General features: G+C 41.0%; 1 protein-coding gene across 1 annotated transcript in view; it reads right to left on the bottom strand.

Annotated features, from left to right (window-relative positions):
• Window positions 1-18580, bottom strand: part of LOC137437095 (MAP kinase-activated protein kinase 2) — a 103713-nt gene that overhangs the window by 12552 nt on the left and 72581 nt on the right. The window contains exons 5-9 of the mRNA XM_068131462.2: window positions 12911-13037; window positions 10038-10113; window positions 9789-9913; window positions 7091-7176; window positions 6692-6769 (exon numbers count right to left, since the gene is read on the bottom strand). Of these exons, the coding sequence (XP_067987563.2) occupies window positions 6692-6769; window positions 7091-7176; window positions 9789-9913; window positions 10038-10113; window positions 12911-13037 (492 nt within the window). The remainder of the gene's footprint in view (window positions 1-6691; window positions 6770-7090; window positions 7177-9788; window positions 9914-10037; window positions 10114-12910; window positions 13038-18580) is intronic.

Raw genomic sequence — 18580 nt, forward strand, 5'->3', positions numbered from 1 at the left:
AAATATTGAAAACGGCATGATTGTTATGTTTTTATGTGACCATAATATCACTTCTCCAGAAAATATAGCAATATCATGGGTATATTACACTGTTTTGACGACAACAAACTTGTAATGTGCGAGGTTGTAAAAAAACGGGGGGGGTGCTTAACTTAATTCTTTGTGTATATATATATATATATATATATATATATATATATATATATATACATATATATATATATATATATATATATACATATATATATATATATACATATATATATATATATATATACATATATACATATATACATATATACATATATATATATATATATATACATATATACATACATATATATATATATATATATATATATATATATATATATATATATATATATCTATATATATATATATATATATATATATATATATATATATATATATATATATATATATATATATATATATAATCAAATACAAAGTTGGGAAAGAATAAATGCTGACGAATAAGGAAATGGCACATCATTCAAAATAATGTAACATTCAGAGTTGTAGCACGAGGCAGAATTTTGTAGATATAGAAAATCCACAGCAGTCGGCATTTCCACATTAAATCCGCCATTAATAAGTAAAACAGCCAATTACGATATTTGAATGCCATTTCCTGAACACTTGGCACAGAGATAAGCTTGTCCACAAAATGTATATCCAAATGTACCATTACATATTTCATTTCATTTTGTTTATTGTCCATGTGAAAAGCCTGGAAATTTTACATCTACTGGTAATTGGAAATGAAATCTTTGGAATGATGATGATGTTAAGGGAATGTTTGCATTGCATCAATCACTATTTTGCATGAACATTGAACATATTCTTACATGTAAGGGGCGGGGCGGGGGTCCATAGCTAGATTGTATTAAGGATAGTATGGTACATATGTCCGCGTAGGTTGGATTACTCTTGTGACAGGAAAAATGTCAGAGCAAGTATTCTTGTTGAACGTGCACTGAGGCAGTGAGTGTTAATTATAAGAGAGTATGGGGAAAGTTTGTGTAAAACCTCTGGTTTTCAAGCAATGCTGGCCCACTGCGGGCCATGGTGTCGAGATAGGCTGCGTGAATTTTTATTGGGGCCACCCAATGGGTCAAGACGGCCTGGACTATGACACGCGCACAGTCATGGGCAGCCAATGATATGGACCTGCTGTGCATGAAGGCGGTCCCAAAGCTAATGAGGGCCGTGACCACGCAGGGCATTGCAGTCGGAGACCCAGTGTGGTAGTTGGACTTGCGGTAGGAGTAGGAATCAGACTTTTGCAGAGGCAGCATCCCTCTCCTCATCGCCATCCTCCAGCCCTGTGCAGCACAAACCTGCACAGGCCAGACCGGACCCAGACCGACTCGTGCCTCGCTCAAGCCCTCGCTCATTCCCCATTGTTGGGACAATCCCGGCATTTCATTTTGGAACCATAGTTGGGTTCGGCTTTGGTCATCAATTAATCTCTTCTGTACACAAGTTTGCGTGCCCCATCATCCCCATAAGTATCTGCCGACCGCTTGGTTTGTTCTGTTCTATTTTTAGCATCCTGTCACCCCTTTCCCGTATTCATTACTTTTAATAGCCACCATTTCAACCGTAACAGTCCTTTCCCGTCTTTTACCCCCCGCATGTTGCTCCATCAAGTTCGGCCTCGGATTACAGCGATCCTTGGGGAATAGTAGTATATTGAACGCAGTATCTTAATCACCATTTTCGACCTTTGCGGACGGGGGTATTATACCCCTGATACAGACGGACCGTGTTAATGGATCTTCTGATGTGACAAAATTCATTGCATTTGGCACAAAAGATAGTCTAAAATGACAGCACAAAGTAAGTGGAACACAAAGGTGAATGCCTGAAAAAAAGAAAAGGTGAGTGCGATGGGTCTTGCATTACCTTTTGAACCTTCAACACAACAAGTTTCTCATACAAGGTACAAATTGAAGGAACTAGGTTTGTTCGTTTTACATGCTGGACAATCTTCCTGGGTTTGTTCAATTCCTTAATATTCTCTTTTGACAAATTACCAAATGTACATATCAAATCGAAATCGAGACACTTTGGATCAAGGACCGATGTAGGCCATGATTTAATGCAATTGGAGACCATAGAATTATAACCAGGCTAAGTCACATTTTAGTCATTTCGAGAAAAACGTGAAAAATATTTTGAAAAACGTGAAAAACATGAAAAACGGGGGGAAAATATAAAATGTGACTTAGCCTGGTGATAATTCTATGGTCTCCAATTGTTCTCCACTCGTGTCCTTGAGGAATCCACTCGTTACTTCCTATCACTTTCAGGCAGTTTTCATTCCGGTTAGTTACTCGACCAGCCAATCGGCAAACCCTCTCCGTAGCCAACAACCTCTCATATACTACCTTATACATTGTGTTACGACTAAGAAGTGAGTGTGTGCTCAAGTAAAACGTTCGTATGAATAATAAGTTAATCCAATATGTTGAATGGTTAAATGCACCTGATACTGATCAGCTGATTCTGATGTGTTTGTATAAGGAGTTGATGGAATTATTCATCAAACATGGAAAGTTTCCTGGTCGTTTTTATGTCTCCGCTGACTAGGCATTATGTTTTCGAGTTCTCCGTCTGTCTGTCCGTCCGTCCGTCAGTCTCTGGAAGGATGGGGGCTGGCCCTTGCCGCCGCATGGGAAAAAGGAGGGGCGGGGACAATGCTGAAAGCTCCCTCAGTGACGATGGGACTTTCCACCAGCTGCATCGCGGGAACCGCCCCCTTCGAGCGCGCACCAATGGGGAAAGGCTGCACGCATCCTGAAAATGCTTGCATGGACTGTACTTAACTCGTCAGGCCGCAGAGTTATCCGTGGCCTAGTGGCCTCAGGTCTGAGGTCTGAGGAACCTCCTCATAGTAACCCCTGAACCTCGGTGCCATAGCAATATTATGATGCAAAGATGAACTCATTAGATTTTGGCATCAACAGGTCAGAGGTCATGTCATGTGAAAATGTTATCACGGTAGGGATTTCAACTAAACTAAGTACACGTACCATGATACATATTTACAGATTAGGTATTGAGATGAAATGGTCTTGAGGTTTTAGGTCAAAGTTAGAGTAAGTAAACACTTAATGTGGGTGGTGGCGGTCAACGAGGAGGTCGATGTCGCAACATCAAATTACGTCTATTTTCTTCTTTTCTTTTCAAACACAAGTTTCAACACACAACAATATTTACCATAGAGCTGACAGTGCTTCATTCAAGGTTCAGGTTAATGTCTCGAGTCTGAGTACAGGGAAAGGGATTCGATATCATATCATTAATATGCACTATTGGCGTACGTACAGGCAATATAAAAAAAAAACAGTGACCCATAGTTATATGGGTGACCCAAACTGTGACCCATAGTTATATGGGTGACCCAAACACTGTGACCCATAGTTATTTGGGTGATGCAAACACTGTGACTCATAGTTATATGGGTGACCCAAACACTGTGACCCATAGTTATATGGGCGATCCAAACACTGTGACCCAAAGTTATATGGGTGACCCAAACACTGTGACCAAAAGTTATATGGGTGACCCAAACACTGTGACCCATAGTTATATGGGTGACCCAAACACTGTGACCCAAAGTTATATGGGTGACCCAAACACTGTGACCAAAAGTTATATGGATGACCCAAACACTGTGACCCATAGTTAAATGGGTGACCCAAACACTGTGACCCAAAGTTATATGGGTGACCCAAACACTGTGACCAAAAGTTATATGGGTGACCCAAACACTGTGACCCATAGTTATATGGGTGATGCAAACACTGTGACTCATAGTTATATGGGTGACGCAAACACTGTGATCCATAGTTATATGGGTGATGCAAACACTGTGACCCAAAGTTATGTGGGTGATAGAGAGGAGTGTAGATATTAAAATCTACACTCCTCTCTATCGTTTCATCCGGTGGCACCCACTCAGTAACTAAACCATTTTCTGGCTATTGGTATTTTTTGGCATTCCAAACATGATTGTCAGTGTTTACATTGTGACAAAGTGGAGCAAAGAGGTTGTTAGAAAGTCTTTACTGCTATTCCTATATGTATGAACGTTTTATTGCTGTTTTGTGCTTATAAATGTTTCCATGCAATCTGATGATGCCATGTTGGTATAATGCAAGCCTGTAATTGTAACCTCTTATTCCTGATGATTTATATTTTCCACCAGAAAGGGAGGGTCCGGCTTATGGCTTGTGTGAGTCGGACTTGTGCAGGAAGAAATTATGGAGAAAATTCAAGGTGGCAGCACCCGTTAATTTCACAACAATTTCTTGATTTATCATGAAATATGGACTGTATTATCCATATATGTTCGGACGCGGCATCTTCCAATGTTCCATAGTTCACTGAGAAGAGTTTGGATAAGGTGAAAGTCTGTGCAGAGCAGTGGAAACACCTAGATGGACTGGAAAAAGATGTTTCGGAGCAGCACACTGGTATTTGGTCAAATATTTGGTCAACGAAGGCTGGAAAGGGTGGAAATGCGAATGGTTCGGTGGATGTGCGGAGTATCGTTGAGAGAGAGGAAGACAAATGATGAATTGCGAAAGATGATGGGAATAGAGCCTGTGATTGATGCTGTGAAGAGGAACAGGTTGAGATGGTTTGGTCACGTGTTGAGGAAGGATGAAAGTGACTGGTTGAGAAGAGTGATGGAAATGAATGTAGAAGGAAGTAGAAGACGGGGAAGACGGAGAAAGACTGGGCTAAAGATGGTGGAAGAAGAAATGCGGGCAAGGGGGTTAACAAGGAGAGATGCAGAAAATATGGCAAAATGGAGAAGATTGTCATGGGGACCGCAAGGCTAACCCCCGCTCTAGCAGGGAAAATGGCCTTAAAATGAATGTTGTTGTTGTACACTGGTATTTGGTCACAGGAATTGACTGCTTTGGTGTCTTGCACGTATGGATATCACAGAAAATGTCATGCACGATTCACAAATAAAGAATCGATCGCCAGGGCAGACAAGGTGCTCTCAAAATCAGTGCGAGAGGATGAGGAACCCCAACCCTTGTCAGAGGAAGTTGTTGAGCCACCGAAGAAAACATTACGGTCAAGTACTGCAGCCAGTACTGAATTGAAAAGGCAGGGGCTTCCAAAAAGGTCAGCTCATTCTATCTCCGACCTGCATAATTTGCAGAAAGAACACGTATGCCGAGCTGCTGGAAGTAGAAAGCGGGATCATCTTGGTCGAGCAAAGATTTTCGGTGGAGGTGAGCTTTTAACTGTCTTAATGATCATTCACAAATCTTATTATAATAGAACAAATGTATATGGTTATGTATGTTTGTAAGTATGTATATTTGTGACGAAAACGTCTTGTTCTTCTTCAAATAAAAATAACACCCCAAAACACAGTCTGTGAACTTTTAATTACGTACTGTTGGAATATACCTTTTGACCCTTTAGACTGCTGAGACCCCTCAGACCTTTGACGACACTTTAAGTCCCCCAAGACCTTTAAGACCCCTAAAGACCCAAATAACCCTTAAAGATCCTGAAAACCCAAACACCCAAAAGACCCTGAAGATCTAATAGAACCCAAAGACCCCGAAGATCTAAAAGACCCTTAAAGACCCCGAGGACTGGACTAGAGTACAGAGTACAGACAAACAAGAATAATACTGGCAACAATGGTGTTGGCTTGATGGGCCTGATGCTTACTGCATTGAATATTTTCTTGGTGACCTTTAAGGTCTGAAAAGTAGGTCATGTTCCACTTTTCCTCAATGTAAACATCCATTTTCGGATTCAGCAAGTCAAAATCATTCAGAAACCGCAAAGTTTACGGACTTTGAGTGGCTACCACAAGTCATTTTCCAAGCTTTTAAAATGGGAATGAAACATGGCCTCATAGAAAAGAACAAAAATGCCATTATTGACGTGAAACTCGTTCAATCTACTATATGAGAGAGATGTCTGTCTGCGTGTGTGTGTCGCCATTTTTCTCAGAGATGGCTGAACGGATCTCGTCAAACTTTCAGAGGTTGATCAGTGAGTGCCAGGAGTGCTTTAGGCCAAAAAAAAATTATGAAAAAAAAAGATCGGTTTTTTGGAGTTTAAAAATAAATAAATAAATAAATAAATAAATATAAAAAAATCGCTCGATAGTGCCGAAGCCTTTTAAAATTAATGACAGTTATATACAAGTACACATTCGCATAGATAAATACAAAACAATCACCAGACATTTGAACACAAATAAATCAAACAATTCCAAAAGTGTATGAAGTTGGTAGTAGGGCTTCTTCTTCTTCCTGATCAGCATCACACAACTCAGAAACGTGATGAACGCCACATTCACAAACCAGCATATATACGAACCCCTTCTTTTCCTGCCTCCCCCCCTCCCCCTCCTCCTCCTACTGCCGCCCCCCGCCCCCGCTCCCCCGCCCGGCACTTCTGCTAGTTTCTTATAAAAGTACAATTTTTGGTTCGTTTTACGGGCCAACAATTGGGAATTCCTACTCCATTTCAATTTGTTATCGATCATCATGTCCAAGTATTTATGCTCAGATACACGTTTGGGTTTTTGCACAATGTTGCACAATTCCTCATACAGGTAGTGAAGGTGAGGAGGTGTGTGTGCGTATTGTGCGAGTTCATGAAAAAACAAAATTACCTTCACTTCATTCCACGTCTCCCTCTCTTCCTTGAGTACGCGACTCGTGTAAAGAGGTGTTTGTGGAACTGCCATGGACTGTTGAGCACAGAGGTTATAAGGGCATCAACACAAAGCACATTGTGCATCGTTCACCTTTTTTTAACAAGACGATCTTCATAGTTGAGGAATACGCTTTTCAACACAACGAACAACCGTTAAAAGAGCAACACAAATTGCCGATAATCCTCAGGTATTTTTGGAGCAAACAGCAGTATTACGATGTGCAGTTGTCCAGATGTTTTTTTCACACCTGCAACATGAAACTTGAAACTTATAGAACGGCAGCACACGTTGAAAGATGGAATGCGTGTTCGTAGTTCGTACAACACAAGGATGGAGGAATGGAAAGCAACATACATTTATCCAATGATGAGTCATAAACTCAGTGATAGTCATCCTCTCCCCCGGGTCCGTTTTTAAAAGATGTCGAATGATTTGTTTGGCTGTAAAAAAAGGGGAAAATGCAATAAAAAGGATGGTTTATGAAGTACTGCAAAATAAAATTAATGAATATAGTTACAAATGATAAAAATAATGAAAATGCAAGCAGCAAAACAAAATAAACTAGAGCGGCACTCGGTAGAACACATATACCTCCGCCAGGCTGAACAGTTTATAATTTGTATCCCACTGATAGGCCGGATCTGGATTCGGACCTGAACCAATCGACTTGTTCTTGTCACCTAACCAACTCGTCCACAACATTTTAAACTTTCATGTTATTTATCGCTTTCCGCCTGATCTCTCAAAGGTGAGGAATCACGTAAATCTATATAATAATAGCGTAAGGACTCGACTTTGTTATCCCTTTTACGCCGCACCCAGTGACCCGATGCCCACGGCACTAATGGATTTACGATCTACGAACCGCGCTCTTTGTTTATCACGTACAGGCATACTCGAAAAATATGAATTAGCCGACGTTGGGGCCCAAAAGCATCCGATTAACTGCCGATACGACGCCATCTTACGACGTCATCGTATTGGGCGTCTGCTGGGTGAAGGCGAAGCAAGCCGTCCGCTGATTGGACAGTCGAAGGCGACAGCAAGCCGTCCACTGAGTGGACAATCCTGAGCATGCATTTGTGCCGGTGTCGTCGATCGCGGTGTACGATAACCTCATCAGGTGGGTTTACCATAATTTCTAAACATTCCGTAAACTGGGTATCTATTTGCCTGCTCCTGTCTTCTCCCACGGCCAGTTATATGTGGCATGTTCAAGAGCACGGTCGTTCAAAGATGTGTATATCAAGGTTGATAATACGAGTACGCCGCAAGGAGTCGTCAGAGGCTTGACTATTACCCCAAACATTGTTTATCCAGAAGTTTTAAAATAATTTCAACCTCTGATACTGCGTTCATTGTATTATATTCCTACTACGCTGCCTTGACATTGACGCTTACCAATGCGCCAGTATGGGGCTAATTCCAGTCGATTTACTAATCCGTTCATTTTTTAAAAGTCTATGGTTCTACTGCTGTTCCTTTCCATTGACACATACCACTGCGCCAGTGTGGCCAGAGTGGTGCTATGCCCATTCCTATTACGAATCCATTCATTTTTCAAAAGTATATCGTAGCGTTGTCATTTAAGTAGATTGCAATAAATACGTTGTTCATATACGCACTATTCATTCTCATCTTTCTTCCTAACTCTTACTCGGACAAGCAAATCCCCTATGCCATCCATAATGGTACACTCTATCCATACACCACATCCTCCCTTCCGTGGATGTTTCACGGGTTTCGGCTAGTAATTAAATAATTATACTAGCGGATCTGGATCCAGATCTTCACCAAAATTGAATCGATTCTTCCTTGTCACACACACAACCGGTCCACCAGATTTCGTCCAAATCCGACCATAATCTTTTGAGATATCCTGCTATATGTTGGTTTTAGCCTATCACTCAATGGTGAAGAATCACTTAAAAAATTAAATAATTTTAATATTCGAATCCATATTCAGATCTTCACCAAAATCAGATCGATTAGTCCTTGTCAAACACACAACCTGTCCACCAAGTTTCGTCCAAATCCGTCCACAACTTTTTGAGATATCCTACTATGTATTGTTTTTAACCCGATCTCCGAATGGTGAAGAATCACTTTAAAAATTCTAGTAGCCGGATCCAAAACCGGATCTTCACCAAAATCTAATCATTTGGTCCTTGTCACATACGCTGCCTCTCTGCCAAATTTCGTCCGAGTCCGTCCACAACTTTGAGATGTTTTGTTCACAAACAAACAAACAAAAGGAAAGACAGGGGTGAAAACATAACCTCCATCCACCTTTGGTGGTGGAGGTAATAACAAGACAAAGAAGAAGAATATAACTAGATAAATATAATACAACAAGTACATGGGCAAGGTCCACGTGCGGAAAATGTGATTGGTCGTGATGAAGTAAAATGCCATAATATTGTGCCAAAGTGCTGCTAAACGGAAGGGTTTTGAAAGTACCAATCATTTAATTTGTGTTCTACAATTTTCAAGTTTATCATTCAATTTAAATAAAATAAAGATTTTATAGGTCGTAGAAAAAAAAATTCTGGAGGTTTACCGCCGTTGCTGTAGTGCCTCTTACACCACCTTATTTAACACGTTACATTAGTTATTCATGCCTGTTGAATGTGTCCTTTATAACATCCTTAACTAGAACGGCACTCAGTAGCGAGCATAACTCCACCTGGTTGGCCATATCACTCAATGGTGAAGAATCACTTAAAAATTATACTAGCGGATCCGGATCCAGATCTTCACCAAAATTGAATTGATTCTTCCTTGTCACACACTCAACCTGTCCAACAAGGTTCGTCCGAATCCGTCCACAAATTTTTGAGAGATCTTGTTTGCAAACAAACAAACAAACAAACAAACGGACAGACAAGGGTGAAAACATAACCTCCTCTATCCACCTTTGGTGGCGGAGGTAAAAATAGTACATTTCCTATTTGGAATGATATTGACTTTTGTTTGACTGCCAGAAAGAAAAAAACCCGGGTCTTCACAAATATTAAATAAATACGGGTTGCTTTGTAAAACATCAATGGACCTTGTTCTGACACATCAGCCCATTCAGGATTGGGGAACTCGTACTGTCCCAGACGAATCCTCTTCTTCATACCAGGAGAGATGGCAAGGCCATGGTTTGAATAGAATGGTGGAAATCCACAAAGCCTGCAGAAGAGCGCATTTGTTGGAAAATCATTCCTTTCCCTGAACACTTCTGAAGCATCAATCAGTTTGACCCAATACTCTATAAAATAGGAGAATATCAAAGAATGAATTTTTTAAAACTCACAAAATATACATGATGACGCCCAATGACCACATGTCACATGACTTGTCATATCGCTCTGGCCCCAATACTTCTGGAGCTGTAAGAAAAAGAAAAAAAAATTATATTTGAGCAATCAATGATTTTTTTTCTTCAGTGATTTCTTCAGTGAAAAGAAAATCATACAAATCAAGGTACAGACAAAAAAAATATGAAGAGCAGGTGAGCAACAAGTACTTTAGGCCACAAATATATCGTAGCAGCTCTAACTTCACATAGAGCGAATTGCTTTACCAGAAAAAAAAAAAAAAAAGCACTCCCATCGGGATGGTGCTTGTCCAATCAAATAATGGATGCCCAAAATCGAGTATAATTTCTCTTGTGGCACCGGAATCAAACAACACACACATATATATATATATATACAGTCACGTGAAAAAGTAAGTACACCCCATGTAAAGTTTTGACTTTTTCAAAATATTTCACCATACAGCTATTTGATCTTCATTTCAACAATATTGATAGATAAAGGTGATATAATATAACAAATACCATGAAACATTTACATTTTGTAGTCCATTGTATAATTTAAATAAACATAAATGCAAATTTCGCATGTGGAAAAAGTAAGTACACCCTTGGCTCTAATTGGTGGTATTGCCCCCTTTGGCAGAAACAACCTCCAGTAGGCGTTTCTTATAACTGTCTACCAGTCTCTGACATCGACTGGGAGAAATTTTTGCCCACTCCTCCATGCAGAATTCTTTCAGCTGTGCGATGCTTGAGGGGTTTCTTGCATGCACAGCTCGTTTCAAATCCCCCCACAACATCTCGATGGGATTTAGATCCGGGCTTTGACTTGGCCATTCCAGAACCCTCCATTTCTTTCTTTTCAGCCATTCCTTGGTGGATTTACTGGTATGTTTAGGGTCATTGTCATGTTGCAAGGTCCACCTTCGGTTGAGCTTCAACTTTCCGACAGATGGCCTCACATTATCCTCAAGCACCCTCGGGTACAATGAAGAATTCATAGTGGATTCTATGATGGTGAGCTGCCCAGGCCCTGATTCAGCAAAGCTGCCCCAAACCATAATATTTCCTCCACCACGCTTTACAGTTGGTATCATGTTCTTGTGGTCAAATGCTGTCTTTGGTTTTCGCCAAACATGTCTTCTGGTACTGTGGCCAAATATCTCTACCTTTGACTCATCTGTCCAGAGCACATTGTTCCAGAAGTGTTGGTCTTTGCCTCGGTGTTCATTGGCAAACTTTAGTCTTGCCCTGATGTTCTTTCTGGACAGCAAAGGTTTCCTCCTGGCACACCTCCCATGTAGATCAAATTTGTGCAGCCTCTTTCTAATGGTAGACTCGTGCACTTTGACATCAACAGTGGCAAGAGCTACCTGTAGGTCCCGTGATGACATTCTGGGGTTCTTAGAGACTTCTTTCAGCATCTTGCGGTCTGCTCTCGGGCTGAACTTGCTGGGGCGGCCTGTCCTGAACAAGTTGGCAGTTGTTTGGAATCTTCTCCACTTGTCGATGATCTTCCGGACAGTCAAATGATTGATTTCAAATTGTTTGGAGATCTTTTAAAATCCCTTCCCAGACTCGTGGACATCCATAACCTTCTTTCTGAAGGCCTCAGGGAGCTCTTTTGATCTCGGCATGGTGATGCCGCACACTTCAACAACAAAGAGCAAACCAAACTAAATGTCTGAGGTTTAAATAAGACAGGTTCCTCCAAGATCCTCTCTAACGATGTTCTAATCATTTGCACCTCAGCTGGTGCACCTGATTCTAATTTTAGGTATTTGAAGTAGTGATAAATGTAGGGGTGTACTTACTTTTTCCACATGCGAAATTTGCATTTATGTTTATTTAAATTACTAGGGCATGCCCGTACGTGGGTGCCCGTTCCTTGCCAAAAAAAAAAAAAAACGCTACCCGTACGCTCTACCCCGCCCGTACGCCCGTAAACAAAAAAAACAACGCTCTTCGCTTCCGCCCTTCGCTCTGACTGAATTGGGAGAAATAATGCGCATAAGAAATCGAGAAATTATTATTTTCTCCGGAAGAAATCGAATTACGAACCGTAATGGCGCAGGCTCTCGGGCTCGCAACAACGCGTTCTGTGATTGGCTGCCGGAAGTGAAGTCTTCACTGTCGCAAATGTGAAGCGATGAATACGATGAATCGCAAATTAGTTTTTATTAGTTTTAAAACATAGTTTAACGGCAACATAGTTTGCCGACGGGAAATAAATGAATACGCTCTCAAATGTGCCATCCGAGGCAGAGTCTGTTCGCCACGTTCGGCACACGTGATAGCTCGCTGCTCTCTGATTGGTTGAATCGTTTTTTGGACATAGCTCGGTAACTACTTCTGCGATTAATTTAAAACCTTGAAAAGGCACATCCTCGGGTCCCCAGCAATATACCTGGCAAGTTTCAAGTATATCGGACCGGTAGTTGTCGAGAAACAGCGGTCACAGACAAACATACAAACATACAAACATACAAACAAACATACACACAGAGATTAGTGGAATTATAGATAGATACAATGGACTACAAAATGTAAATGTTTCATGATATTTGTTATATTATATCACCGTTATCTATCAATATTGTTGAAATGAAGATCAAATAGCTGTATGTTGAAATATGTTGAAAAAGTCAAAACTTTACATGGGGTGTTCTTACTTTTTCACGTGACTGTATATATATACATACATATATAAAGGGGATAATCTGCATCGGTGAAACATCATAAAAGAAAGATAATGGTGAAAAATACACTGCTTTAAAATAAACACGATCAACGTTTTGGGCATAACCCTTTGTCAAAAAAAACGTTTTCCAGTTTTTCCCCCCAGTTTTGAGCAATGTCACACTTACCCACATAGTAAGGAGTATAACAAGGAGTGGCAAGTGACTTGTTATTCAAAGTTTCCTTTGCAAAACCAAAGTCGGTGAGCTTCAGAACAGCATTGGGCCTTATTGATGTGTACAGCAAATTCTCTGGCTGACACACATACACACACACACAATCACTGAAAACAAGGAGGTAATGCTCAAGCACGAAACAAGGAACTAGTGATCCCATCAAGCGTGAACATAGAAAACAAAGCATTGCGCCCGGATATAGTACTGAGGTACAAAAAAAATAAAAGAAGGCATTGCTCATTGAGGTGTCAGTACTCAGCAATTTTGGCTGAAACAAAGTAGAAATCTAGAAAATGACTAACAACCAAGACTTCAAAAATGAAGTGAAAAGATTCTGGAAGCTGAAGAGCACCAAAATTGTACCAGTGATAATTGGAGCAACGGGAATAAAGAGCATTGCAGGGATCTTAAAACCCATCCCTGGGAATATTACTACAAACAAACTGCAATTAGAAGCTGTCAGAACAAAACCTTGAGAACTAATTTGTGCATGAACCATGTTCCCTCAAAGAAACAGAGATGGACACTTCGAGACCTGGGCGGACTCCGTTCCACCTTCTGAAACCCGCATATGTAGATAACAACCAAAACACACAAACTCCCTCTCACACTCACTCTCTCACACTCACTCTCTCACACTCACTCGCTCACACTCACTCGCTCACACTCACTCGCTCACACTCACTCGCTCACACTCACTCGCTCACACTCACTCTCTCACACTCACTCTCTCACACTCACTCTCTCACACTCACTCTCTCACACTCACTCTCTCACACTCTCTCTCTCTCACACTCTCTCTCTCACACTCTCTCTCTCACACTCTCTCTCTCACACTCTCTCTCTCACACTCACTCTCTCACACTCACTCTCTCACACTCACTCTCTCACACTCTCACCCACTCACTCTCTCACCCTCACTCTCTCACACTCACTCTCTCACACTCACTCTCTCACACTCACTCTCTCACACTCACACTCTCTCACACTATTCAAACTATTGAAATAATGCAAATATCACAGAACATGGTTATGAAAGAGGATATTTATAAAAGAGAATACATATTTCTCAATTGCAAAAGTTGAAAAGTTGACCAAAACGCACAGTTTGCAATTTGATTGAAGGTTCTCTCCAAACAAGAGGAATACGTGTGTGAAGACTTTTGTCATGGATCATCGAATGATCTACTTGGGACTTTGAGGCAGCACATCCATAACAATAAATGTCAAAAGGGTAATAATGTGACTAAACTATGTTAAATACGGGACATTCAAAATGACGGGACTTTGAAAATGACGGGACTTTGAAAATGACGGGACTTTGAAAATGACGGGACTTTGAAAATGACGGGACTTTGAAAATGACGGGACTTTGAAAATGACGGGACTTTGAAAATGACGGGACTTTGAAAATGACGGGACTTTGAAAATGACGGGACTTTGAAAATGACGGGACTTTGAAAATGACGGGACTTTGAAAATGACGGGACTTTGAAAATGACGGGACTTTGAAAATGACGGGACTTTGAAAATGACGGGACTTTGAAAATGACGGGGCTTTCAAAATGACGGGGCTTTCAAAATGACGGGGCTTTCAAAATGACGGGGCTTTCAAAATGACGGGGCTTTCAAAATGACGGGGCTTCCAAAATGACGGGGCTTTCAAAATGACGGGGCTTTCAAAATGACGGGGCTTTCAAAATGACGGGGCTTTCAAAATGACGGGGCTTTCAAAATGACGGGACTTTGAAAATGACGGGTCTTTCAAAATGACGGGTCTTTCAAAATGACGGGTCTTTCAAAATGACGGGACTTTCAAAATGACGGGACTTTCAAAATGACGGGACTTTCAAAATGACGGGACTTTCAAAATGACGGGACTTTCAAAATGACGGGACTTTGAAAATGACGGGACTTTGAAAATGACGGGACTTTCAAAATGACGGGACTTTCAAAATGACGGGACTTTCAAAATGACGGGACTTTCAAAATGACGGGACTTTGAAAATGACGGGACTTTGAAAATGACGGGACTTTGAAAATGACGGGACTTTCAAAATGACGGGACTTTCAAAATGACGGGACTTTCAAAATGACGGGTCTTTCAAAATGACGGGTCTTTCAAAATGACGGGACTTTCAAAATGACGGGACTTTCAAAATGACGGGACTTTCAAAATGACGGGACTTTCAAAATGACGGGACTTTAAAAATGACGGGACTTTAAAAATGACGGGACTTTCAAAATGACGGGACTTTCAAAATGACGGGTCTTTCAAAATGACGGGTCTTTCAAAATGACGGGACTTTCAAAATGACGGGACTTTCAAAATGACGGGACTTTCAAAATGACGGGTCTTTCAAAATGACGGGACTTTCAAAATGACGGGTCTTTCAAAATGACGGGACTTTCAAAATGACGGGTCTTTCAAAATGACGGGACTTTCAAAATGACGGGTCTTTCAAAATGACGGGTCTTTCAAAATGACGGGACTTTCAAAATGACGGGTCTTTCAAAATGACGGGACTTTCAAAATGACGGGTCTTTCAAAATGACGGGACTTTCAAAATGACGGGTCTTTCAAAATGACGGGTCTTTCAAAATGACGGGACTTTCAAAATGACGGGACTTTCAAAATGACGGGACTTTCAAAATGACGGGACTTTCAAAATGACGGGTCTTTCAAAATGACGGGTCTTTCAAAATGACGGGACTTTCAAAATGACGGGTCTTTCAAAATGACGGGACTTTCAAAATGACGGGACTTTCAAAATGACGGGACTTTCAAAATGACGGGACTTTCAAAATGACGGGACTTTCAAAATGACGGGACTTTCAAAATGACGGGTCTTTCAAAATGACGGGTCTTTCAAAATGACGGGTCTTTCAAAATGACGGGACTTTCAAAATGACGGGTCTTTCAAAATGACGGGACTTTCAAAATGACGGGACTTTCAAAATGACGGGTCTTTCAAAATGACGGGACTTTCAAAATGACGGGTCTTTCAAAATGACGGGACTTTCAAAATGACGGGACTTTCAAAATGACGGGACTTTCAAAATGACGGGACTTTCAAAATGACGGGACTTTCAAAATGACGGGACTTTCAAAATGACGGGACTTTCAAAATGACGGGACTTTCAAAATGACGGGACTTTCAAAATGACGGGTCTTTCAAAATGACGGGACTTTCAAAATGACGGGACTTTAAAAATGACGAGACTTTTAAAATGACGGGTCTTTCAAAATGACGGGACTTTCAAAATGACGGGTCTTTCAAAATGACGGGTCTTTCAAAATGACGGGACTTTCAAAATGACGGGTCTTTCAAAATGACGGGACTTTCAAAATGACGGGACTTTCAAAATGACGGGACTTTCAAAATGACGGGACTTTCAAAATGACGGGACTTTCAAAATGACGGGACTTTCAAAATGACGGGTCTTTCAAAATGACGGGACTTTCAAAATGACGGGACTTTAAAAATGACGGGTCTTTCAAAATGACGGGACTTTCAAAATGACGGGTCTTTCAAAATGACGGGTCTTTCAAAATGACGGGACTTTCAAAATGACGGGACTTTCAAAATGACGGGTCTTTCAAAATGACGGGACTTTCAAAATGACGGGTCTTTCAAAATGACGGGTCTTTCAAAATGACGGGTCTTTCAAAATGACGGGACTTTCAAAATGACGGGTCTTTCAAAATGACGGGTCTTTCAAAATGACGGGACTTTCAAAATGACGGGACTTTCAAAATGACGGGACTTTCAAAATGACGGGTCTTTCAAAATGACGGGACTTTCAAAATGACGGGACTTTCAAAATGACGGGACTTTCAAAATGACGGGACTTTAAAAATGACGGGACTTTAAAAATGACGGGACTTTAAAAATGACGGGACTTTAAAAATGACGGGTCTTTCAAAATGACGGGTCTTTCAAAATGACGGGTCTTTCAAAATGACGGGACTTTAAAAATGACGGGTCTTTCAAAATGACGGGACTTTCAAAATGACGGGACTTTCAAAATGACGGGACTTTCAAAATGACGGGTCTTTCAAAATGACGGGACTTTCAAAATGACGGGACTTTAAAAATGACGGGACTTTAAAAATGACGGGACTTTAAAAATGACGGGTCTTTCAAAATGACGGGTCTTTCAAAATGACGGGACTTTCAAAATGACGGGACTTTCAAAATGACGGGACTTTCAAAATGACGGGACTTTCAAAATGACGGGACTTTCAAAATGACGGGACTTTCAAAATGACGTATGACTGCTGACGAGGCCTTCCACACAAGTGCTGTGCGTACGTTTTCAGCGACTCCTTTCTGCTAGCCGGGGCACTTTTGACCTGCCGTCACGAGGATGAAATCTGGAATTCAAATCATCTTTCAAACATAATTTTCACCATTTAAACGAAAGAGCGGCAATGTCAAAATGGTTAACCAGAATTGTTCTGTTCCTGCGTGCGAATCGGACTCAGAAATACAGGAAATTCGAGAAATATTCGTGGATATGAGGTGTCGAGTTCCTAAAATTTTCCGTTTATACAAGGGAGCGGCAGCGCGCGCACGCGCACACACACACACACACACACACACACACACACACACGCACGCACGCACGCACACACACGCACGCACGCACGCGCGCACACACACACACACACACACACACACACACACACACACACACACACACACACACACACACACACACACACACACACCTCCTTTTAGCACAATAGATGCAAAAATCTAGTATAATTTATCTGTGGCACTAGAACCATCGGCGGAGTTTGTGGGGGGGGGGGGGGGGGGGGGGGGGAGGGGGAAGGGAGGCAATGCCCCCACCTTGATTTTATTCAGTAGTTTACAATTAAGATAAAAACATCCCGTATTTAAACGTGAATAACAATAATGAACAACATTATTAATAGTAATATCATTTTCCAAGGTTGATTTTAAACTTACCCCATGCATTCACAAGCCCCACATACAGTGAGTGCATTCAGAAAGTATTCAGACCCCTTCACTTTTTTCACATTTTGTTATGTTGCAGCCTTATGCTGAAATCGTTTAAATTCATTTTTTCCCTCATCAATCTACACTCAATACCCCATAATGACAAAGAGAAAACAGGATTTTAGAAAGTTTTGCAAATTTATTAAAAAGAAAAAACTGAAATATCACATTGACATAAGTATTCATACCCTTTGCTATGACACTTGAAATTTAGCTTAAGTGCCTCCCATTTCTCTTGATCATCTTTAAGATGTTTCTACACCTTGTTTGGAGTCCACCTGTGGTAAATGCAATTGATTGGACAAAGGCACACACCTGTCTATATAAGGTCTCACAGCTGACAATGCATATCAGAGCAAAAACCGAGCCATGAGGTCGAAGGAACTGCCTGCAGAGCTCAGAGACAGGATTGTGTCGAGGCACAGATCTGGGGAAGCCTACAAAAACAAAATCTGCTGCATTGAAGGTTCCCAAGAGCACAGTGGCCTCCATAATTCTTAAATGGAAGAAGTTTGGAACAACCAGGACTCTTCCTAGAGCCCGGCCAAACTGAGCAATCGGGGGAGAGGGCCTTGGTAAGAGAGGTGCCCAA

This window comes from Myxine glutinosa, chromosome 11 (genome assembly GCF_964187855.1).
Source record: "Myxine glutinosa chromosome 11, kmMyxGlut1.1, whole genome shotgun sequence".
Classification (NCBI taxonomy): Eukaryota; Metazoa; Chordata; class Myxini; order Myxiniformes; family Myxinidae; genus Myxine; species Myxine glutinosa.